Source organism: Onychomys torridus, chromosome 9 (assembly GCF_903995425.1).
Source record: "Onychomys torridus chromosome 9, mOncTor1.1, whole genome shotgun sequence".
In the NCBI taxonomy this organism is placed as follows: domain Eukaryota; kingdom Metazoa; phylum Chordata; class Mammalia; order Rodentia; family Cricetidae; genus Onychomys; species Onychomys torridus.
Window position 1 is genome coordinate 81,752,708 of NC_050451.1, and position 26,244 is coordinate 81,778,951.

At 37.8% G+C, this 26,244-nt stretch overlaps 1 protein-coding gene across 2 annotated transcripts in view; it reads right to left on the reverse strand.

The window, feature by feature from the left end:
• Pcdh9 (protocadherin 9) overlaps nt 1–20,343 on the reverse strand; it is a 134,944-nt gene extending 114,601 nt beyond the window's left edge. For both annotated transcript variants that reach the window (XM_036198743.1, XM_036198744.1), the window contains exons 1-2: nt 19,766–20,343; nt 15,376–18,546 (exon numbers count right to left, since the gene is read on the reverse strand). In XM_036198743.1, the coding sequence (XP_036054636.1) occupies nt 15,376–18,411 (3,036 nt within the window). In that variant the 5' untranslated portion in view covers nt 18,412–18,546; nt 19,766–20,343. The remainder of the gene's footprint in view (nt 1–15,375; nt 18,547–19,765) is intronic.
• Between the last annotated feature and the right edge of the window lie 5,901 nt (nt 20,344–26,244).

The window sequence follows — 26,244 nt, forward strand, 5'->3', positions numbered from 1 at the left end:
AATCCCAGCACTCAGGAGGAAGAGCCAGGCAGATTTCTGTGAGTTCAAGGCTAAACCTGGACTACAGAGGGAGTTCCAGGAAAAGCGCAAAACTAAACAGAAAAACCCTGTCTTGAAAAACCAGAGAGAGAGAGAGAGGGAGAGAGAGAGAGAGAGAGAGAGAGAGAGAGAGAGAGAGAGAGAGAGAGAGGGAGGAGAGAGGAGAGAGGGGAGAGGAGAGAAGAGAAGGGGCCAGCCACATACCCCACCACCAGAGACAGAATAAGAAGAAATGCAAAGATATACAAAAATAGAGAAATGTAAAAGCCCAGAGGCAAATGGCTGGTGGGATAATTTAAGAAAAGCTGGCAAGAAATAAGCCAAGCTAAGGTTGGGCATTAAGTGTTTATGTGATTTATTTGGGAGCTGGGTGGTGCCCCCCCACCCAAAAAAAGAGTAAAAAAAAACAATGACTACACACTACATAATTAAAAAGGACTACACACTACATAATTAAAAAGGAATAAATGGTCGTAACAACAGTGTCAATACCACAGCTCCTTCATTGTCAGTAGAGATAGAGCCCTCAGAGGCATTTGGGATTGAGCTTTTGAACCCATGTTAGCATGGATTTGAATTATTTGAACATTTACCACTGATGATAGGAAGAAGTAGGTCAGATGGTATTGGGTGGCATGAGGATGCAAGTAGAGCTGTCTCCTTAACTGATTCATAAAAGCTACAGTTTAATGTTCAAAGACACAATAGAAAATTGTGGACCCAATTAGCTAATTTCTAGAAACGAAAACAAATTCTTACAATGCTCAGTGGAATTTTAGAAAGCATGTTATTTAGTACATATTATTTCAATCCAGATGAGAAAATAATGTAAAGTAAAAATTTGAAGGCATAAAAATATAAATGTTGAATTTAATAACCATTATTGGCTCATTTTATGTGGCAATGGAATACAGTCACTGAGAAGAAGCATAAAAAGTTATTGAAACTATACAAAAACACAAAATCAGTGGTCGATGTGATCAATTGTACAATTGGTCATGTCTAATTATTTGTAGAAAATGGTTATGATAGAAAGGGCCACACACGTGATTTGCATGCCAACCTCTGTTTAGTTGTACCCTTTTGTTAAGCTTACACTATCCTGTTCCTTGGCTCTAAATTAGCTTACCCTACTGTCAATATTTTCCTAGTCATAAAAAGTGAAGTACATGTTTTTATATAACTGCTCATACTAATTCATTGACGATATCCAAAAACTTATTTATATTTCAATTAATGTATTTAATTAACAAGTGTGTTTTACATTTTATTCCTGAGTTCTGCATATTTTAACAGGTTTCAATTTTGTAGTTCATTTAATTATAGTAATTACTTGGTGATAGTTGCCTAAGCAGCCACAGAACAGTTGGAAAGATCCTTTTAGAGTTAGGCACCAGCTTGGTGGTTATCAGAGAAGTCTAATTGCAATCAAAATAGAACATTTGCTGGCAGTGAAGGTTTTTGTTTTTTCAAATACATTTGCACAAGAATGTGCAGGTGGGGGACCTGTATGCATTACTTTTCATAAACCAAAGATGTTCACTCAAATGATACTATAATTTTGGAAAGTCGTGCTTACATAAGGACATGCATCCTTATGTAAGTTAGTGTCTTAGAAATGAATGAGTTAAAAATAACAGTCAGCCTTGCCCAAATGTAGAACCCAGTTGTGACATTTCCTTCCATTATGACAGAAAACCAAATTTTAAGGGTAAGGATTGTTTTCAACTTTAGAATAAAACATACATAATGAAGGCCTCCTTCATTCTAAAATTTATGGTATTGCATTGATTCCTGAAATATTACAATAAATATTCATAAGAAAATGGACTTGCCCAAATGACAACCATCTGGAAGAAAAAACCAATTAGACCAAACATATATGCGAGCCAGAGTTTGAAGTCTGTATTCCAGGTCTATGTTTAATGTATGTTCTTTCGAGGGTGAAGGCCGAAACCTTCTTTAGAATGTTGTGAAGTAGAATAGTCCCTTCAAAGATACTGCTACAATGTGAATCATCACTTTTAGAACCATTGACTATTCAGACGTGGGTTACTACTCAAAATTTCCAATGTATATGATAGATTCCATGTAATTTTTAACATAGCACATGGATTAATCTTATACAGTTAAAAAACTGAGGTCTTAGCTGGGTGGTGGTGGTACATGCCTTTAATGTCAGGACTTGGGAGGCAGAGCCAGGCAGATCTCTGTGAGTGCAAGGCCAGCCTGGTCTACAGAGCAAGATCCAGGACAAGCACTTATATGGAGGAAACCTGTCTCAAAAAAAAAAAAAAATCAAAACAAAACAAACAAAGAAACAACAAAACAACAACAACAACAACAAACCCTAAGGTCTTACAACCATATTTTATAAACACTCTGGCCTGTAGAAGAAATGTGGGCTTTAAGGAAAAAAAAGTAGCCCATTTCTTTCTAAATTACCCAAAGAATAAATTTAAACCTTGAATTCCTATAATTAGAGCAATATATCTTAGAATTTTATCGTCCCCTTGAAAGATCAGCTCTCCTAGAACAGTTTTTTTCTTTTAATGAAAGACTTGGAAAACATACTTTGGAAAAATGACATCATTTTAAAACTGAGATAGTACTCCTTTTTACATAAGGAAATTTTGTGATCAAAATCCACAGAAATACTTTAAGCAAAGACTAACAAAAAAAAAATCTTATTGTCTAACACCACTTCTGAAACATAGCTGAGACTCACTAAATGTGTGTCTGATTACAGAGTGAATAAAAACTGAAAATGATGAGTACGTGTGTATTCGTTCATGTGTATGCATCAGTGGATCATACAGCAGGTCTTTGGCACTAGAAAGCTTCATAATGCTGTATCAAACAATGTAAAATATCTACAGGACTAGGGCATATAAATCTGAAATAAGTTTGTGTGTGTGTGTGTGTGTGTGTTTGTATGTGTGTGTGTGTATAAATATAGTATAGTTGGCTAATCTGGTGAAAAGGTTAAATGTTGTTTACTGTCAGATTTACATCTAATAATCATTTAGGAGACATAAAAATACATAAATAGTGCATGTGGGGAAAGCCCAATGAACCTGTTCCTAGACCAAACTTGTGATCCTTATGTGGCATGGAATTTAAACAAGATTTCTAGAAGCCTATCTAGTAAAGAGAGGATGTTATTAACATGGACTACTGAATCTTTTCTGACTTAATTGTTTAGCTATGCTTGGCAAGCACAGAGTTATATATAGTGCTATAAGTAGCATGTATATAGTGCATGGTAGCTATGTACTGAATATACCTATATTGAGATGCCACTGTGCTATATATTTCAAATAAACCAATGATTTGAATGACTTGAAGCCCACATACCATTTAGAGTATACCTGACATTATGGTTTGACTGAATGTTTCTGAGTTCTTCTATGTGGCAAGACTGAGTAGAATTTATTGAACAAGTATTATATGACATACTGAAGATGTTTCACAACTCTATCAGATGTGGGACTTGAAATAAAGCCCATAGGACCTGGAATTCACACGTTAAGGTAAAACTTGAAGTCCAAATGAACTCATGATATTTTTCCATAGCTTATGTGTTTTATTGAGCCTTTACAAAAATGGTTAGTATTTTTTCTTTTTGTTTGTCATCTTTTAAAGGAATTTTAATGGCTGACATGATTGGACACCACAGCATGGGAATTGAAACGAGTTAATCTAGGAACTTCCATTGGTAGTCCGAACCACTGAGTCATCTCTCTCCTCTCTTTTAAAGTACTTTGTGTAGCACTGGCTTGTATGAAATTAGGAATAAACCGAAGTCAAATCCAAAACTGAATGAATTTTCCTAAAGGTCTTGAAAGACAATAAAACATTTTTTTTTTACAATCAAATCTACAGAGAAAGCATGTGAAATTTGGCTATATTAACTTCTTATTTGGTTGATAAAGCTAATTAGTTACAAATCTCCATTGTACTTGGCTTCAACTTCAAATCAGCAATTCCATTATGATGCTTTTAGCTATTCTAGAAAAAGGAAATTACTTTAGCCTTAGGATATTAAGAAATGGTATCTTTAGGTAAAATCCTATTGTGTTACATTCATACATTTTGTCTTTATTATGGTTTATGTCATCCACACACCCACACACTGTAAATTTATCTATTTAGACATTGATATTTTGTTCTTAAGTAAGAGTATATTATTTTAAAATAAGAACAATAGTGAGAATCTGTTGGATTTTGGCAAATTCTAGAAATATGATCCATATATTCTCAGACATTTAAACTAGTTTGATTACACAGTAGATGCTGTTACTTCAACAGTGATGCTTTCTAGTCTATGGAATAATTGGAAGCATGAACCAGCAGGTTTCAAATGATTCCAGCTGGGCTAAGTACTGCCTGTGCATCAGATTTGCTTTGCTATGTTGTTTTGTAATAGGAGTGATGTATAAGGTGAAAATTCCCAGATGGGTGCCGCTCCTATGGGTAACAGACAAAGAACTGCATTAATAACAAATACTAAAAAGAACAGAATAATTTTAAATGTGGCAGACAACTGAAAGAAGTAAAATACCAAAAAATGAAATGTGAAGTAATTTCACAGACTAAATAATGAGAACTAAGATCAAAGCAAAGCATTTTATGTATTGTATTCTGATGTTGTTATAGATTATCTTCTTACAACTTCTAATAGTAAAAATGATGGCAAACTAAAAGTAGATTAATACAAAGTCATACCTACAGAAAAATTTTAAAAGGTGGATTAAAACAAAACAATTATAAGCAAAATTAAAAGAGCATCCATCTATTAAGAGAAATGAGTACTTCTATCATGACAGAACTGATATGCTTAGACAAAAGAGAAGGAAGAAAGTTTTAGCATGTCTGAAGAATGTGCTTCAGACCTGGAAGATATTTGCATACTTAAGTTCATGGCTACTTGTATATTAAATATGGGGCATGCATGGCATGGACAAGGAAATCAAAGACCTACATCTACTGCCTAGGTGATGCAATGTGTTATTAATTATCACAACATTTTCATGTAGTAGTTAATCCAGTCATTTCTGCTACTTCAAATATCAAATCATTTCTATGGCTTCCAATTTCTTAGCTGGAAAATGAATTAAATAGGTCAAATCATCTCAAAGGCACATTTGAAGCTTGAGCATGTGAGAATCCTCTGAGTTCTATTAGACACTAAATTTATCTTTCTAAAATTAATATAGTAACCAGACAGTGCATTAATCACTATTCAATTATTATTTTGCTTCTTTTTCCAGAGGCTTTGCTAGATTCCAATTTACTTTCCACTTTACTAAAGAGTGCATTAAAAAAACTTGTGTGATATCTTTGCCTTTTTTGTTTTCAAAGTAAGTAGGTCTTTCAACCATATAACAACAAATATGCATTGGTCATTGTGTTTTGGAGAAACTTCTCACTAAATATTCATTTTAGACACTGTTATGGTTAATACTGATTGTCAACCTGTTAGATCTAGACCTGCCAAGGAGACATACCTCTGAGTGTGAAAGTGACTTATTCTAAATTTGAGTGAAACTATCCTATAGATTGGAATCCCAGATTGAATATAGAGGAGGAAGCACACTGAACACCAGCAATCATTTCTCTATGCACCCTGACTGAAGATGTAATTTGACCAGCTGCTGCATGCTCCTGCTGTACTGCCTCCCCTATTGTAATGGACAATGATCTCAAATTCTTAACCGATAATAGCCTTTTCTTTCTGCCTTAATTTGATTTTGTCTATGTTTTGTTTACATCGATGACTACTACAGATGTTGAGACATGAAGAAAAGAATACTGATGCTGCTTAATGTTTCTCACCCTTCCCATCCTGATTGGAGAGCCATAATTAAATAAACACATCTATTGGTAAATAAGTAAGGAAGCAATAGGAAACATAAATATGTTTAAGTGGGGGGATGTAAACAGTGGGTAAGAATGTTGAAGTCTTTAAATGACTTTTGTAGACAAGTAAAGGGAGGAAAGTACAACACAAATAAAAAGTTTAATTAAACAAGATTAGAGAAATCTCTTAGATCGTCATTTTCAGAATGGCTGCTCAATTCTTTCCTCTCACTACTACTGAAAGTTTGTGTAGAGAAACGGAAATTGTAAGTAAGACATCTCACTTTGAGGAAATCACTACAATCCTCCTTAACTAGTACACTGCAAATGATAATGCCTTAGTAAGCAGACTGTCTGCATTGACACTGAGACTGAAACCAGGTCTGTGTTTCGCACCATACTGATTATTCACCTGGGTTGGACCTCCATCAGCTGGAGAGGAGGCACAGCCCTGCCAGTCTTGAGGATCACTGCTCCTAGCCCTAACTAGAAGTCAATAACCCTTGCCTAAATCAGAATTTCAATGTCTAAAATAGGGACTTTCGGTGTCAAAATTAATACACTTTGCTGCCACTGGTTTTGCAGATTTTCCTGTGGAGACATTGAGTAAAATACCGCAAAAATTGTCATTGATTTTATAGTACTGTAAAGTTATTTTCATACTTGTTTTAATTTGGGTGCAACAATATGGAAAGTTTTCACAGAAACTCTATTACCTTTTATTCAAGAAGTTTATTTGATACTTCCTAGATACTGTCAAGATATTTCCCTCTAACCTCATCTCTCTCTCTCTCTCTCTCTCTCTCTCTGTCTCTCTCTCTCTCTGTCTCTCTCTCTCTCTCTCTCGTACACTCACACACACACACACACACACACACACACACACACACACACACAGTGTGTGTGTACCTGTACTAACTATGTTTATGATAAAGAGATCTCTGGAAAAAAATATGCCCTACTTAAAATCAACTGAGAAGCTGGATGTACACTAAATAACACAGATGAATATTTTCCATCTAGTGAATAACAAGGCACAGAGCAAAGAGGAGTTGCTGGCACAGGTGCATTCACAGCTGATATACAGGAAGGCCATTGTGACTCAGGACTTCCAATGTGAAAATTGGTTCAATGACATGAATATATGACCCAGGAGGGCATCAACTCACATCTCAGAGCTCACTCCATTTTGTCTCCATTTGTCACTTGCACCATCTACAAAGTTTCCTGCAGAATCCTGTGTAGCTGAGTGTTTGAAAGTCCTCAGCATGCAGCTGTTATCACACAGAGGCACAGATTGGTCGTATCCTCAGATTCCAAAAAAGCACCAGTATCTTTTTTTTTTCCTCTCTCAGAAAAGATCTACTACAGAACTACTGTCAGCAGAAGATATTTTATTCCTTTGAAAGATACAGCTTCATTTTATAATGCCTTCTGTTTCCATTTCCTCCTTATTGATGTTTGTTTAATGAGGAAATGGGGGAAAAACTAAAAATTTCATTCTCTGAACTGGGATTGCTAGTCTTTTGTTTTGCAAACCAATCATTTTTGATGAACAGAGACGGAACTTTGCCCTGATCCTATTGTGGGCCACATATGATTTAAATTTTTTATGGAAACAAAAAAAAGTAGAAGCATATTTGTAATCATTTTTAAATATGCATGGCTATTTCTACCAATTTGCATGTAAGCAAGCTAGTCTGCAACATTAAGCATTAAAGAACTGCCAGCCATTTGCTCAACACTATCATGAAGGTAAATAAAATGAAAGTTATCCATGCCTGGACTTAGAAAAAACATGCTACAAATGTACACTATTTACAAATGGGGAAGAAAGAAATACTACAATTGCTTGAGAAATAATTCAAGATACCTTGGGCTTTCATTTTTTTTTACATTCAGAAGAGATTATATTAAAAAATTGAGAGTGCTTTATCAGGAGAGGTGAAGCCCCAAATCATAGGCATCAGAGATACCTCCAAGAAAACATCAGCACGCCTGCATCATCTGTTCTTCAAAATCAGAAACATCAAATTGCAAACATGTCCATTCTAACACATGTGTCTGATATTTTCATTCTTTTAAATATATCCAATGTGTCTGCATTTGGAAAAATTAGGCAAATCTAATTCCCTAGGCTATAAATCACTCTAATGTGGACGGAAACGTGTTAACTGGTTGTATTACAAAGCCTTTACTTCATATTTAATAGGCACCTGCAATTCCAGCATTATACAAAGCTCTCTACTTTGCAAATCTTTAAAACCCCACTTAATTTTCAGTACTGATTTCCTGCAATCTAAGAGCTTATGAAGGGTTCACTGTGTTCATACAGATCTATGCAAAATGTGCCGGAGCTTCCTTGTCTGTGATGGCATTCATGTAGAGGTGAATCCCAAACTTCTATCACTGAAGTGCTTATTTCCGACTAAAATAAATATTCTCAGGGTGGAAGCTGAAGATGAGGGGAAGAGGAAAAAGAGACAAAGGAACTAGCAGGAGGAGAGACGTGTGCAAAGAGCAGCTCAGTAACACTTCTTCATACCATGCAGTGGGAGTTTAAAGGTCCAAAGCCCCGGCCACCCATTACTTCCTCAATATTCTAAAAGGGATTAGAGAGTTTCTTAATCAACTGCTGAGAGATTGAAAAAGGCTTGGGACTGGATATTAGCAAAGCTGTGTATTACTAAAACGTAAAGATGGTTCGATAGCGAAAACTGTGAAGGAAAGTTAAATGAAAGGTATTATACAAGCAAGAAAAAGTTGACAAAATTACCCCTCTTTCCTATAACTCTAGCTGATATAATTAAAAGCCTATATGTGACAAATTGTATGTAATGATGTCCAGTCATGAACAGGCATGTTTCTTTCATTCCATCTGGAATAATTTGTATAGAATGAATAAGAAGAAACAGTCAGATATGCTTTGTATTACACTATGTTCCTGCCTAGGTTCACATCATCACTGCTTTTATAAGTTGCTCCAGGTACATCATTTTCAATGCAATACATGTTTATGTACTTGAAGCAACTAATGGTGAAGATGATCAGAAAATATTTTCACAGGTCTTACTGGATATAAATGTAAAAATAGATCTCTAAGGAATGTCTAGGAGTTCTGGCTTCTTTAGCATTATATGTTATAGCTAGAAAACTCAACTAATTCTGCCACTATATTCTTATCTGTAGGAGAAACACTGAATATAAGACAAAATATAAGTGTAAAAAATTAGAAATTGGATTTTTTCATCCACTTTCTTCAGTCATAATACTTTACTATTAAAAAAAGATAGTTGTTTAACTCATATAGGAATTTCAAACTTTAATGAACCTTGGCTTATGGGAAAAAAGGAATATACATCTAAAGCAAAATGTCAATCATGGTAATGTATCTTTCAAGTTCTGTGTTTCTGATGACTGACAGCCCAATAAATTTGTATAAAACAAAGGGAAAAAGGCAAGTGTTCCTTTCCAAATGAAATGTTTGACAGATTTTGCAGTTATCTGAACTAACTCCTGATGAAATCTTAAACACTGGAGTGTATAGACCCCTTTCTGTACATGTGAGACCATATTGCTACACTTCATCCACATTTGCTTCTACAGTGTTACATGTGTTTCAGGGATGCTCTCTCTTAAATTGCCCAATTTCCTAGCATTAATACTTAGATACTCTGTGATTCCATGAATCTCATCTTCCTTTTCTGGTTTGCAGACCCAAATTCTCACTAACAAACATGTGATAAATTTAAGAGCTACAATATGTACAAATTCAGAAAGAACATAATATAGAAAATGAATGTTAAGAAATCAAACATCCACAGCCTGTAATTCTTTTTTTTTTTCCAAATAAGCTAATGTGTAAGATACTACCTACACGACTAATATTATTAAGAAGGCAATTTATAATTTTATTACACCACATGGAAAAACCAGACTTCATGCAGACAGGCTTACACATTATGGACTCAAAGAGAAGCAGTAAACAGTTCACTAGATTTGGCCTTGTTTTATTCTGTTTTGTTCATAAATACAAACACTAAGCCTTTATCTCTAGCTAAGCAAAACCAGAAACATCAAGTCAGGATATGCAGACCAATCTGCACAAACACTTAGCCTCAGACAGATGGAACAATACAAGGTTAAGCTTTTGGCACCTGACAAAATACCAGTATCCTCAAAGCAGAGAATGTACAAAATAAAGAATGTGGAGAATAAAAGCAATTGCAGAAACTGCACTTATACAGAAATATGATCTAAACACACCATTCTCATACCTTATTCTGTAAAATAATGTAACTGAGGAATAATGCATTAAGATGCCAATTGTAATATTTAGGGTATAATTTACAGATTTGACATAAATCACAATGGATTGTGAAGAAACCTCATTCTAAATTTGAGTTCTTTCATTTAGTCTTGGCTTTCTATTTTATGACTTTTAATTTGTGCAATGTTAAAAAGTAAATTATAGTTTGCAATTAAACAGAGAGGGTGTTCATATATCAAAATAAAATGAAATATTATCACAATTAAAGAATTTCCAATGTTTTTGTTTTCATTTTGCAATGCTAGAATATGAGCATTGCCCACTCTCACTGAAGTATATTCTCAGAGAGGCAAGGTAATTTTCATAAGCCAGTAACTGTTCTGTCACAATATGGGCATGACTAGTCAGAAACATAAGGAAAAAAAAGCACAGTTTAGGTAGTCATGATTGCATTAAATTTGGAAAATGGGACAGCAGACTATTTCAACTATAGAAATTTCCTGCATGCTAATAAATATTCTGTAAGTAATCACACCCTGAAAATCCTGTTTACTACAATGAAGTTTTTTTTGTTGTTGTTGTTTCTGTTTTCCTTAAGGTTATTAGGGATGAATGAAACAAAATATACTGACTATCAAGTGGGCAAAAAAATCCAAAACACAAAGAAAACATCAAATGTCCTTGTTAAAAATCCCAGAGGAAGAGTAGTCACTGTGATTGATCAACTCCTCTTTACCTTAGAAGTCTGATTCAATCTCCAAGGGGTTATCTTTTAATTCCTAAATATGAAAACTGACATTACAAACAAAGGAAGTTATAAATGGAGAAGGTGTAGCAATACGGATGACAATTGTATTAGATTTTGAGGTAGGGACTTTTCTTTTTGCGATGTGCTTATTGCATAGTCATGACTGCTTCTGTATTCTCAAACTCAGTAGTAGGAAACATGCTGAGGTTGTAGCAGGCCTTACATTAGATCCCATTTGCCCCTTTCACTCTCGATTGCCTTTGTGTCTTTCTGAATGTTCTAGATATCAGCACTGTGACTGACTCATGTGTTCCACATGTCATAGTAACACTGCAGTACTGATGGTGGTGGATTACTCAAAAATGAAAAGTAATCACAAATGTAATATAGTATCTCTAAATAACTGGGAATTGAAGCAACTCCCTTTGCAACTGTAAAAGCACACACACTTGCTGGAGTAGAGCTTGTCTACACATTTTCAATGTATAAATTCTTTAATCTATGCATAAATGTACACCTGAGCAAATACTGTAAAGCATAAAAAGTTAAAGTCAGGATATTTAAGCTCTAAAATGAGCATTACACTAAGAAAATTAATCATAGTTGTTTACCCAGAACCAAACTCTGGTGCAGCTCATACAGATTGTTTGAGTACTTGAAGAATTTGTCAAATGTAAATAGGTCACTGTTCTTTATGTTAACATTTTCATTTATTTCCACCCTCCTGCTAGAGAAAACAAAGCACATGGGACCAAGAAAATTAATTCCCCAAATGCTGTCAACCAAGTTGGGAAACAGCACTAAACAGCTTACTCTAAAGCCTCCAGCTACAATATAACAGCTGTCAGTAAATGGGCAGAGTTGAGATATACAAAAACAGGACTGCTGGATATGATAATATGAAAGGGAAGGGAGACCATTTCTTGTTCTAATCTGCTAAGTCTGAATCTCAAAGGATGGAACTTAGAGGAGCAGAGTGCACTGTCACATAGGAAACTGCTAGCCAGGTACCTTTCCAAGTCGGACCCAGATGCAATGCATCAGAATTGGTCTAGATGAATCTCAACCCCAAACCCTCTTTCAAGAGAGTCTGTATTGATTCTGAGACATAGCACTATTTTAAAATTTATATTTTGAACTTTGTTATGTCAATAGGGGCTTTCCTTTTACTCTCAAAACCATGAGGAACATTTTTGTGAAGCAACCAGTTGGAATTCAGTCTGTTGACACCTTTGCAATTGACAGCAGTGAATTTTGCTTTGATCCTCAACTTATAAGTAATGGAGACACAATCCTTTGCTTAAAACTGTAAATTTTCAATCTGGGAACACAGAGGACACTTTTTAAATTACTAAATGATGAGTTGTTATACTGAAATTTAAAAAGGAGAGTTAATAGAGGGATGGAAATGGCAATGATCTCATGCATTACTTGGAAACACACAGGAAAATAGCAAGCGAGAGTGTGTCAGATATAATAGGGTCACTGCTCCACAGACCAGCTCAGGATGTAAAAACAGATGTTGCACTTTCATATGAACAATACAAACTTGTGGTACTTAAATTTGGTAACCTTTTACTCAAGATTCTTGCATTTTCAACACTGCAAATGGCACCATGAAGTAAAAAAGGAGTTCTCTTAAAGGCAATCATGCCCACTTTACCAAAAAAATCTTTACATATTATGTATTAGTCTATAAATTTACTTGAAAGAATTTGTAGTAATAAAATTTACATTTTAAACTCATAAACCATGGAATTCTAGTTTGTATAAAGGCTACTAGTTGAAACAGAGGAGTTAGACAAGAAATGAAAACACCTATTTGTTCTAGTTTTAAAAAACTATCTTAGAGAATTATCACAGCATTCAGTGAACACAATTTTAAGAAGCTATCTATAATTTACGTCTTTCACTCACAGGAAATTGCCTTTCCCCAGAATATTGTATCTATGCCTTGGTGTACTGCTATTGCCTCTCTACTTACTTCCAGGATTTATTTTCTCAAGTATGATTATTACATTTTTATTTTGAAAGCTTCTAAAAGATTAAGCATTGTTATTTCAATAGCTCTTTATCATGGGAGTAAATTTACAGCTACTTTTCAACATCAAAATGTATACAAGAAAGCTACAAAATACCTCATGGTTGAAAGGTGTGACTAAAATACACTGTGGTTTCTGTTAGGGAGTTACTCAGCATCCTGAGAGCAAGATTATGTCATCTGAACACATGTCTTTAAGACAAACGAAACTTCATCAGAAAATCTTTTTAAAGCTTTGTTGAAACACATCTGACTAGCATGTATGCCCTTGTATCATATTAAGTTCAATAACTGTGGGGAAAATCAGAAGGTCTTGGCCTGTACCTCACTGGCCATGAATATGACACTGACATCAAAGAAGTGAGAATGTTGGGAAGGAGACAGGTAACTCTATGGGAAAACCAATTTCTGATCTCGTGTGAAAAGTTTCAGTTCACACTAGGTTTTTTTTTTTCAAGGAATGATAAAAGTTCTGTCATACCACAAATACACAGTATAGAGTTTAATAAAGTGAAAACCAAAACTTTTCTTCCTTTTTTATTGATATAGCAACTTCTTAATTAAGGGCATTTAGTTTCATCAATTATTTTTCTTACCTTAATGAACTATTTAACAAGTTTTAAAAATCTTTGCTATGTTTGGATGATTTCCAAATTTTAAAATCCTGCTCTTGTCTCAAATGCTGATAAGGTTGATATGAAACTAAGTTGTACTTCTGACTTCTGCTTATAGCTAGCAACCTAACAGATTCCTCTGATATTTTAAAACTGACTTTATTAGTTTAGGTCTTTTATCTCATGCATTTCAGCTTTGGGCATATGTGTGTCTACAATGCTTATTATTACCACTTATTATTATTACTTAATATTTCAAATGAAGATTTTTAATTTCATAACAATAGGCATTATACTTAATATTCATGGAGGACCTGTGTGATTCACTGACAAAATCATTTTTACAATACCTTATTGTCATGAAACATTGAAGTCATTACAGAGCAGTTACTGAATCTAAAAGGGGAAACAGTTTCTGTAAGATACACTACTCTACCACAACTTTAGGAAAAAACAAAACAACAACAGTAACAAAAAACCCCTCTTGCTTTTCCAAAGACTGGTCAATAACTGTCAAGACAACTCTGCAAGTGAATTGTGTTTCTTTTGATTTTCTGAGACCTGTGTTCCTAAGAGTTAGCCAGGTGGGTGGATGGGCCACCCGCAGAGGTGGACTCCTAACAACACAAGGAGCTTGGCTTCCAAAATCCTAGAAAGTTGATGTGCTGAGAGCAACTCATTGAAGAGCAAGCAAATGAACTTAAATGTTGGTTGCTACAGAGGGACTATCATTAAATAAAAGGTATCTTTGGCTGTACTACCAGCTTGAGCCTTCCCTGCCCCTCCTCCCAGCTACTGCAGGATGGGCACCTGGCCAGCACAAGGGACATGATACCCTAGTGCCATCTACAGGCTATTATCGACATTCAAACTTAGTGGCAACAGACAGGCACCAAAGAAATAAATTAGACAGCGCTGCATTTAAATCTTTATTAACAAGGAATTATTAGACCTAAGAAAAACTAATTCTGGATTTGGTTGAAATATAAGTTTCTCAGCCTCTTAATCCCTCTTCATATGGCATATTTCACAGTTTAAAATGAGTTATGACAGATCACTTATGCATTACTAAGATGAAGAAGTATTTACAATGGATTCCTTCTTTTCTATAAATTAGTAATATTAGAGACAAAGCATTCCTTTTTTTCCATTTTCATATTTGGCCATTATGGACACTGAAAATCTTTCTGAGAAAGACCCAATTTTCTATATTACAATAAAACAACTTGAAAGCAAGGATTATACTTCCTATATGGCTTAGATGCAATCAATCAACAATCATGTGCTTTGCAGCTGATGTACATTTAATATCCTACTCTCTTTTTTTAAGAGTCTAAAAAAACATTAACCCCTTTAGCAAACACAGCTCCAGCGTAATTGGTGTCAGACCTTCAAATGTCACTTAAACTTGAGATTTGAAGGTGACTTTTTAGATCAAAAGGTAATGGGAAAATCTTGAAGCAGGCAGTTTGGAAACCCCAGGAGCAGAATTGGGCAAATCAGGATGGGTTTTCTTCTGGAGCAAACATTATCTTGGGACGTTTTGGAATAATTTCCCTTTTTCATCTTTTGCCATTTGAAGGAAACTGGGAGGTTAAATAATTCTCAGAACTCAGAAATTTCAAAGCTGTTCTAAAAATTCTTGACTAAGCCCCAGAGGATAGAAAAGGGGTCAAGTTTTTTTTTCCTCCTTATAACTTGGCTAAAGTTAGACCAAAACAATAGACACGCTGGCACATTAATACTGGTTGACTGGGCACTTGTATGCAGTACTTATAGACCAGTAAAGGGGCTCGTTTACCTGTCTGGTGTGTAAGGGGCCCTTTGTCTTGAAGCCTCCTTGGGAGCTGCACTCTGAGGCACTGAAGTGATCTGAACTAGTGGAGGAGCGTTTGGAAAGCGTGTCACAGCCCCCAACGAAGGTGTTGTCCAAAGGGAGCTCCTGAATGACATGGTGCTTTTTCACGGAAACTGGAGTGTCTGGTTTGAGATGAAAAGCAGGCTGCGGAGAGGCAGATTTGTAGTGCTTGGCCAGGTCAGGACTGTTAGGCTTGAAGGTTGTTGGGGGTGCGGGTCCCCAGTCAAATCTCCCTATACTTTGTTCCTCAAGCTCAGCAGGCAGGCTTATGGTCCCATTGATAGGTTCGTGGACTGCATCATCGGGTTTAGACTCTTCAATAGTTACGAAGTTCAAAAGAGAACTCTTGGGTGACTTTCTTTTCTTCCGTTTCTTTTTCTTGTTTTGCTTATTCTCCTGGTTTGGGGACATCCATTCAGCACCTTGCTTGCTCCTCTGAGCGGCTTTGAATCTTGATGCGTGACGACAGCGCACCAGAACAGTGACAAAGATCACAACTATGACCACCATGGCCCCCGCGACGATGGCAATCATGATGGTGAGATAGTCCTCATTTTGATAGGGTTGGCTACTATCTCCTATGTTCCTGTCCAGTGGGGTCTCCATAGTCCTGCGGATCAAGTCATATATGTACGAGGCATTGCCAGCAGTATCATTTACATAAAGAAATACTAGCACAAGGGTGTGCAAAGCCTTAGGGTACCCCAAGTCACTTATGTTGACCACCAGACGGTGCAGGCCCACATCAGTCGGTGCTGGCTTTTCTTCTAGAGTGATGTTGCCTGTTACTGGGTCAATCCGAAATAATCCTTTGTTGTTCCCACTCACTATGGTATACTTAAGTTCCGCGTTCATTCCAGTGTCAATATCCACCGCAAAAACTTCTGCAACCACAGAACCAGGAATGGCCGAGAGTGGCACCAACTTAAATGAGGTGTTGGATGGTGGCGAAATCACAACAGGACTATTGTCATTGACATCCATCACATTGATAGTTACTTTTGCAGTAGAGGACCGAGGTGGCTGTCCTCCATCGGTGGCTTTGACATCAAAAGTGTAGGAACTCTGCTGCTCTCGGTCAAAGGAGACATTTGACTTTATGACTCCTGAATAGGGATCCAAGACAAAATTTTCATTGTCATTTAGAATGGAGAGAGTCACAGCTTTATTCTCTCCAGCGTCTTCATCTGTCACTGTGATGACTCCCACAGTACTATACTTTGGCAGATTCTCAGACACAAAAAACTGAAAATGATTATGAGTAAACTTGGGGCTATTATCATTCTCATCCAGGACAGTAACTATCACAGCTGCTTGGCTTTGGAGGGGAGGGGTCCCATTGTCCCTGGCAGTTACTGTAAAAATGAACCGCTCTTGTTCCTCCCTGTTAAAGACTCTGGAGGCTGTCAAAACTCCTGTCTTTCTGTCCAGATCAAAGAAGGAGGCATTCGGTCCAAGCTGATAAACAATGTCTGCATTTTTCCCACTGTCTTCGTCTGTAGCACTAATAGTTGTTAAGTATAACCCACGTCGGTTGTTTTCAGAAACTGACAGCTCAATTACAGGCTGGTTGAAAATTGGTGGGTTGTCATTTTCATCCTCAAGCTTAACCCTTACAAGGGCAGTCTGGTTCAAACTGGGCTTCCCAGAATCAGAGGCAACGATTTTAAAGCTGAATTCTTTGGTGCCCTCATAGTCCAGCAGAGAAGAGGTCTCTAGCAGATACTGGTTGTCATACACTGCCTTCAGATGAAATGGGACCTCCCTTTCAATAAAACAGATCACTTTGCCGTTCACGTCTGTGTCCTTATCTGAAACTGTAATTAGGGCAATCTTTGTATTGACTGGATCTTTCTCAGACAGATACACTGTGCCGTTGATGGGACTTATAATGTACCTGAGGTCTATGTTCGGAGGGTTATCATTTACATCTGTGACATTGATGGTAACCGTGGCTCTGGCAGGCGTGGAACTGCCATCACTCGCCAGCACTGTCACTTTGTGAATGGCTGTCTCTTCCCTATCCAAAGACCTCTGAACTGTAATCAGCCCAGTTGTGTTATTTAAAGCAAAGAGTCTTTTGGTTGCAGGGGCAACTTGGGCACCAAAAATGTACCGGATTTCAGCATTGCTGCCTACGTCTGCATCAGTAGCGTGGAGCTGAATTACAGAGGTCCCCACAGGAGCGCTCTCTGGAATATGAACCTCTACTTGACCCTCTTTAAACACTGGCCTGTTGTCATTCACATCACTAACTGTGACCTGCAGTATGGCTGTGCTGGATTTCTGTGGAGTGCCTCCGTCCTCTACTTTGATTTTCATTACATAGGTATCTTTTTGTTCTCTATCCAAGTTCTGCTGAACAATCAATTGCGGCCACTTTTCTCCCTCTGGAGTTTCCACGATATCCAGTCCAAAAACACTCTGCCCGTTTAGCAATTCATAATGCTGCACCCCATTGAAGCCTGTGTCAGGGTCTGTGGCTGATGGGATTGGAAAGCGGCTGTTGATCAAAGTGTTTTCTGGAATGGAAATATTGATGACAGGAGACGGAAACATGGGGGCATTATCATTGGTATCCTTGACAATGATCTTGATTTTGATCAGCCTGAAAAAGTCATTGGGGAGGATCACCACCTCAAGTTCAAAGAAACACTCATTCTCCTCTGCATAAGAAGCTCCAGCACAGAGTTTCTCTCTGTCTATTCTATTGGAGGTTGTGAAAATCTCCCCGGTGCTGCTGGACACTTTCACCAGAGGGGCATCCCCAGCTTTAGAAACCAGTCTGTAGACAAGGCTGGCACTGGTCCCCGTGGCAGCATTGATGTGAGAAATGTTCAGGTCCTTTGGTATATTTCCTATGGGCACATTTTCAGGCAATTCCTCTCTAATAGTGTAAATAAGTTCTTGAGCTATTGCTGAATCCAGCCTTAAACAGGCAATCAGAGCAGCCAACAGGTAAAAATCCCTCAGGTCCATGATAATGTATTTATTTTCTTTTCTTGGATTTTAGAGTTTAAAGGTTCCCACTGAGGAATGATGCACGAATTGCAAGAGGAAGTGTGCATGGACTGGAGGAGGCATTACATCGCATCTCTTATTTGGAGACAGCCACTGTCAACACAATTGTACAGACAATATTATTCTTCAGTAAATGAAAACACAGTCACAAAACACTGAACCACATTATCACTGCATATTAGTAAACATGGCAGTTTGCTCGGCCACAGTTTACAACTTAACTCTGTGGCCAAAAACACTGACTATCCCCTTGCTTGTTGCATTTGCCCAGAGAAAATGGAATTCATCTACTTTTGAATTAAGGACAGCAGCTATTTTTACCTGGATTTCCCCCGCACTGTTTTTTTCAGAATGCTGTTTAATTCAAAGCATGAATTCTTCTTCTGCTCTTCCCTTCCCCCTCCCCTTTTACCCACCTCCTGGTCTCTAGCCCACCTCCCCCAGTTGTTTGAGGTGCAAGTGAAAAACCTCAAGTATTTAGCTATCATTGCTGCCAACTGCTTTGTCACATGTTACATATGATGTGTTTTCTTCTCTGTCACACTGAGTCATCCCTTCCTCTCAAAAGACTGTTTTTCCTTCCTCCCTGTTCTTCAACTGTTTTCTAATCCATCCTTCCTGGGAAATGAGCATCCGGACATGCTGCTGCTGCAGCAGAAGCGGTAGTCACTGGCCACTACGTATTCTCATTGCCTCAAAGCACACAACCAACACTTCCCATTTCTTACTCAGAGCCTGCTCTCTTTTCTCCAGGCTTCCACATTGCCCCCATCGAGATAAATAAACACGCTAAAACTTTTAAAAAAACGTATGATCATAGACAATTGCTTGTCAGAGAGGTGAACCAGTGTGCTGGGATGAAAGTGAAACACAGCCAACATTCCTATGTAACACCACAATATTTTTCTACCACGCATAAAAGAGAGAAAAAAATGCAGTTTCTTAATCAGATTTCTCATTATAATATTAGTAACATTTGCTACACATAAATACCGCAACCCGGTAACACACGTAAGAGAACTTCCGCTCAGATGCCCCTCTAACTGCAGTTTAAATGGGTGCAAGGCTCCAGGCAGCTCCCCACTGGAGTAGGACTGGTCAGTTCCCAGGCTCTAATCTTATCTGCATTAGGCTGCACAGTAGCTGATGCCCGCGATTAGTTCCAGCAGAGTGGTGCAGGTGGGGTTGCAGATACAGACCAGTAGGTGAGCTCTGACCCAGCTGGCTACCCAATTACAAACACCCCTCGTCTACACCGAGAACGTAACTAAACAAGCCATTTCCAATTGTGCATGCGAAACTTTACACTTACGTTAGTTGCCTCAACCTTTCCCCTTTCCCGGTAGGCTGCAGTTAAGAAGGATTTGTTCCAACACATAGAAAGCCATGCATCTGGTAGCACCAGTTTGGGGAGAATTCAGAAGCAGCAATACGTTTCCTTCTTGTAAAATGTGTGGCTTCGGGCTGGCAAATTAGCAACTCCCGAGAACAAATTCACAGATTTGTCGTTAGTCATTCTCTCCACATTTCCTCGCTACTGCTATTACCCACTGGGTCTGGGCTCTTCTGGTATTTAGCACACACCACATCCAGTTGCACTTCTTCAGCTCGGGAGTATATCCCACAGTAACCAGCCTACCATTTGCATCCGATGGCAAGACTGCTCAAGTCTCTAACTTCTGGTAGGAAACGTCAGAGTTGGGTGATGGTGATTTTTCTGGCTGTTGTCCCGGGGTGCCAATTGCCCGTCAAATTCTTAATCCGTGAGCTCTTTCTCGCTTCGGAGACAGAGGCTCTCCTTCCTACCTCGCGTACTCTCCGCTTTCCCTTCTGTTCTGCCCCCCTCTCCTTCTCCCTCTCCTCTCTCTCCTCTCTCTGAACTGAATTTCTTGATATAACTCTCAATAAGCCCAGAGGGAGGGCGTGACGGCCAAAGCCCCGCCCCGGGGTCCTGATTGGCCAGCATCTTGCAGTGCGGGAGGCTGCAGAGGCTGCGGGAGGGGCCGCGGAACAAGGCGCTGACTGTCTCCAGCCTCCCCTCCCCAGCGTCCCTCGGCAGCCTCGAAAACCTGGAAAACTGATCCCGGCCCCGGGAGAGCTGGCTTCCAGGATGCTCACTGAGCATGCCCGGCAGGGGCCAGCACCCGGGGAGACTCTGGAGCTGTCAGGCTCTTACCGAGCTTGCAGCAGCAGCCGAGCCAAGGGGATGCGGTTTCAACCGCGCGGATCCCGGGAACCTAGATTCTCGCCTCGGGGTGATGAGGGTCGTCGAGGTCGTTCTTTTCTTGATGCATTTCTGTCTGCAAAGTGGAGGGGCTGAAATGCAGAGATGGCTGAGACTTCAAGCCATCCCTCAAAGAGGAATTCTGACCAGCAAATTTTGGAGCATATTAAACCATTAAACCGACTCTGTGCCCCGTGCTGCAAATTGAGGCATTTGCTGGCAGGGGCATCTGAAGGAAGGGCGAAGAGGGCGGAGAGCTAAAGATAGGGCAGTAGATATTTAAGTCTCGGTGGAGGATCGAAAGAAAATTAATCTGGGCATTTACTGAGTGCCGGGTCACTGAAACAGTCTGGGGAAAATGAACGTTGCATCTGGGGTCCTGGGGCACAGCTATGGCCAGTGCGCCGAGCGAGAAGTCTCCATTCCCAGGAGCTGACAGAGCTGCGGCGCCCGATCCTGGCCGCCTCTGCCTTTCTGCTTTTGCTTCACAGGGAACCCTGAGAACCTAGCTCGCCAGAACGGAGGCTGCAGCTGAGCCCGCTCCCAGCTCACCTAACTGCGAACTTTGCTTCCGACGGGCTGGAAGGAATCCCCAGCAGCTGTTAGCGAAGCTGCAAAAGCTCCTTGTCCCTCTGCAGTTTCTGCTGGATTCATTTCCCCGCCAGGCACGTCTCTGACTCCAGCTTTGTAGCACAGCCTCACAAGTTTGTTTCTCATTTTCTTACCAAGGTTGGATGGAATGTTTCAGAAAGGGTTAGTTAGCCTAATTCCTGTAATATTGCCCCAAAGCCCTTGTCTGTATTCGCCTAGGTCATCTTTGCAAACCAGTAAGTTAGGAAGGTTTGTTATAATTGGCTGCATCTGTGCCAGACAGGTGCCTGAGTAAAGTTTAAATGAAAACCCTATTACTTCAACAACAACCTTTTTCCCCCCTCTCTCTGAATGATCTATAAAGGTTATCTGAGGAAGTCTTAATGCATGGTTAACTTTTGCTAACTTAAAGGAAGAATAAAGGATGTATATTTTAAGCCTGGTGTTTCTTATACTGTAGTAGGATGTAATGGTGTTAAAGGCTTTTTAATTCAGAAGTATCTTTGGCTTGTGACTGAAAATACTTTCTTTTTAAGCATTAACATTTTATTTTTACATAACTAGGTTAAAAGTGAAACAAATCACTCATCATGCCTTCCAAAGGGAATAGTGTATCAATAATCTGACTTTTAGCTGCATTTTTTGACATCACGATTTCCTCATATGAAAATGTAGTCCCCGTTTTTTACTCAAGGAAACTTTTCCTCAGGTGCATACTCAGAGTAAAAGTGCAGTTTCAAAAGGTGCATCATGAAACAGTTCAACCCCTTGGGTAGTAAAACATTTTTTTCTTATAAGTAATAGGTTGATGGTGTTTGAGTACAGTCAAAAAGTATTAAATTATTATTTTATGTGATTAGAATGAACAAATTTAAGGAAAGAAGGACCCCTAAGTATCCAGATGTCAACAGAAAACAACCCTTATACAATAACGCTAGCGAATGAAAGGTTGTACCTCAGTGAATGATCATTTGCCATTCACAAAATTAAAGCTAATTCGTCGTTCTCATGCTCACGTATTGTCTGTGCTGAACTATTCTGATACAATCACAACAGCACAGGCACTTTCCAGTTGATTTCATGAGCAATGCAATTATATTTTAATCATACCACAGTCATTTCAAAGTCAGGTAGTGGCAGCCCACAGCTTAAAAATAATTATTTAACCTCATTGTTAAGCAGGGATATTATTCTCTGAGAAGAGAAAGCTTTACTAGCTGGCCAACACCATTATGTACCCCATGCTTGAAAATGAAATCTTAATCTGAATCAGGATGAAGGCTGGGAAAGAGGAAACAAATCACAGCTTGAGAAGTATGACCACAAGACTTCAATTAATAAAAACCTCAGGTCAAAGCTCCAGAATGAGGCATGGGTACCTGTTCTTCAAAGGAGAAATGGAGCTCTTGTTTCAGACACTCTGTCTTCTGTTTGAGATAACTGTATTTAGGCATCCCTTAACCATGCAATTCCTTAGCCTCTTAATGTTGGAATGTGCAGGCTTACTGTATCCTATTTCAGCCGATAAACTCTACAATGAGAACTATTATTTTGTTAATAGTCCTAAAAGAATATTATACATGAAATAGTTCTTTGCTGTTTAACTTGAAGTTTCTTCCCAAAGCACAGCATAATTTGTTGTACAATTTCAAATACACTATACTGTTTCAAAATATAACTATATAAATAAAGAATTAGGAGAATATTGCTAATTTTAATGTGAAAATATCTGTTCTTTTATGCTGTTTTTATTGTATATTCTGGTGTATTTAAAAAATATCACACAGCTATTTAGTTAATTTTCTGTGTGTAAACAGTCTAATGTATGTGTGTGTGTGAGTGTGTGTGTATTTCTAACTAGACTGCTTTATCTAATTATCACTCATCATTGACAATGCATATTTTTACAACCAGCAAACATGATGTTCTTACCCTGACTACCTGATTAGTACTTCCAGAATTATACCATCTGGGCAACAGTAAAGAGCCACACTGTTCTCTCCTGGCTATCTAGGTCATGGGACACTTATAAATCGAAGTCACCTCTGGCCAGTTAACTGGAGACTAAAATGCCTTCAGATCTGCATAGAAACAGATGTGGAGTGAATGCAATTGTTTCACATTCCACAAGTTTAGCATCATTCTATTTATATATTAAACAATAATTTCCATGCAATGACGTATAATAATCTGAATTATTAAGCAGTTCAGTTTAATTGGATTCTCATGTATGCATTTCTAGTTATCTCACAGCATTTTTAAAATTGCATTTCACCAAAGATTATAAAGGATTTTCCTGCAAGTTACATTTATATAAAAGACACAGGCTCTGATGTTAAGAATTACCGAATGACCTCCTCAGAGATTTCAAGGCTTTAGTAAAAAGGCTTCTATGTTTCACTCAATGCTAAAAATAATATAAAAAATTTGTGTGCTCTATACTAGTAAATTTAATCCAAATGTGGCACTGTATCTAATAGACAGTGAGTCCATCATAGGGCTCTGATTTGGCAGCAGTATCAGTGTACCCATTTCACAAAGGAACTAGTCTGTTGAGCTGTACTTCTTGGGGAGGGATGTGTTAAAAGTGTTAAGGGTTCTGTGTATTACCACTCTAGGGAAAACGACAATGCAGAATTTTAACACCACAAGAAGAAATTAGCACCTTCCAAAGGCTGTGCAAACTGAGGACATGCAGTGCACTCCTGGAGGATGACTTGCTTCCCTGAATCATGATCGGTTCTTCCTTTTCGAGTGTCTTTCTTCTCCTTTTCTTTTTTCATTTTTTCCTCCCTTTTTAAAGGCAACCTAATGTAGATAATCAAATCATCACAGAACCCCAGTGACATCTTTCATTGTCTTTGAATGAGTGATCTAAATTTAAACCAGTTTGCTGTTTTCGTGAGTGACATGGATTACAGGAATCACATCAGTGCCTTTAACATTATTACAATGTAAACCTACACTTTCCAGAACTATTCTGTCATGATCACTACATACATTTAAAAATATATTGAACTCTCAGATTTTCTTATGGCTTATAGGAGATTTTAATTATATACAGACAATCATTTTAAAGTACATGTTTTCACCAGTGTGGCTGAAGTAGCTAGTGGTTATGTAGGTGGGTATAAATTTTTTAAATGATAATATAGTTATGTAATGTTTCAAATAAACAATTTCATTAAAGCTGTGTAACTGGAAACAAAATATAGAAAACTTTTCTTTATTTTTTATGAAAAAGTTAGATTAAAATTTGTTAGATTATGAAAAAGTTATATTAAAATATTAAGCATTATCTAATCCACATGTTGATAAATGACTAATGTACAATGATGGGAATAAATATGCATGTTGCTTAGAAAAACTTTATTGACACATAACAACACAGTTGTTAGTACACATTTTAAGTACAACTGCATTTGCCACGATCTAACTAGGAAAAATAATCTATTAAAGCTTTTTTTTAATGATACTATGGTTTTAACTTTATGTTTTCATTATGCTGTTGAAAATAAAACTTCATGTTATCTGGGACAAAAATCTTGGGCGACTTCACTGTCCACGCCCCTCCCTTCTTATAGTGTTTTCAGACTTTATTTAAAAACTATACTCACATGACTTCCCTTTGGAGGCCCAGTTTGTTACATAAGGTGTACATAAATAGACTACTCATGTAGAGCAAGGCGGATAAGCCTAGTTTTCCTCTTATAGTTTCTCAGAAGCAAATTTCAAACAGGGTCCTCTTCTAATTTCATCAAGGTGAGTCAGGAAAACCTTGCCTTTTGTTGACTGTTGCAGTCTTGGCTTAAGGCCACATGACAGTGTAACAGCATAATGGAGATGAATCTTGCCCTGCCTTCAGCAGACACTCTTACATTTTGTCTGGGATTTCAGTCAGTATCACTCTGCTTATGCAAAACTATATTTCTTCATGTGGCTATATGTTCTTAAATATTTTAAGATGAAAATCTTATTCTGTTCAGACATTGCCAATCCTGCCCATGATTCCAGCACCTGGAGTCTGAGGCCAGAGGATTTTATTGCAAACCCAAGGACATCTTGACTCTAGAATGAGTTCCAGGTCAGATAGGGATAGCGTTGATATGACATCATGTCAAGACAGACAGACAGACACACAGTCAGAAATAGGAAGGAAGGAAGGAAGGAAGGAAGGAAGGAAGGAAGGAAGGAAGGAAGGAAGACTGAAGAGAGAGAGGGAGGGAGGGGGAAAGAGAAAAGGGAACTTTCATTCTGCAGAATCTACTGTTAATAGCCTCTCAAAGGTTTTAAACTGCACAATATCATGTCCTTCATCAATGTATGAACTTCTTGTTCTCAGGACACTGATGGGTGAAATACTCTGAAGACTTAGGAAGGGCTCAGTGAAATTTCTTGACTTTCAAGGATATGGGTTTTCTTTAAAGCAGGCCAGTTATTGAATACCTGGCTATGGGCGGAGGGCTGCCTCTGATATTCTCCGGCCCTAGAGTTTCCAAAATAAATAAAAATATATCAAAGCAAAATGTAATATACAATATATTCATTGAAAATACTATAGGAAATACACTTCATAAGGGAGCCAGCCCAGTTAAGAAAAATTTCTTGGGAATTATTCCTTGTAAATATATAATAATCATGTACTCCAAGGAATTTTTTGAAAGAATGTAAATGTTTATGTTTCAGAACCATTCAAACATCATCATGCAGTCCTTTAGCACCTGTGTTTGATATCTATGGCCTCACGGCAAATCTATTTGTTTAATTTACATAGCTTATAGTTGCATAAAGGGCAGTGATTTTAATGGCTGTGGTAAAAGGATCATAGGGTTAATTTCAAATAATATTTATCCTTTATCATGTAAAGAGATAACATTTTAGAATGTCACAACAACAACAACTAGTAATAATAATAAATAATAGTAATATTGTTCCTATAAATAAAGTAATATTTCAGGTAATACCATAATTACTAG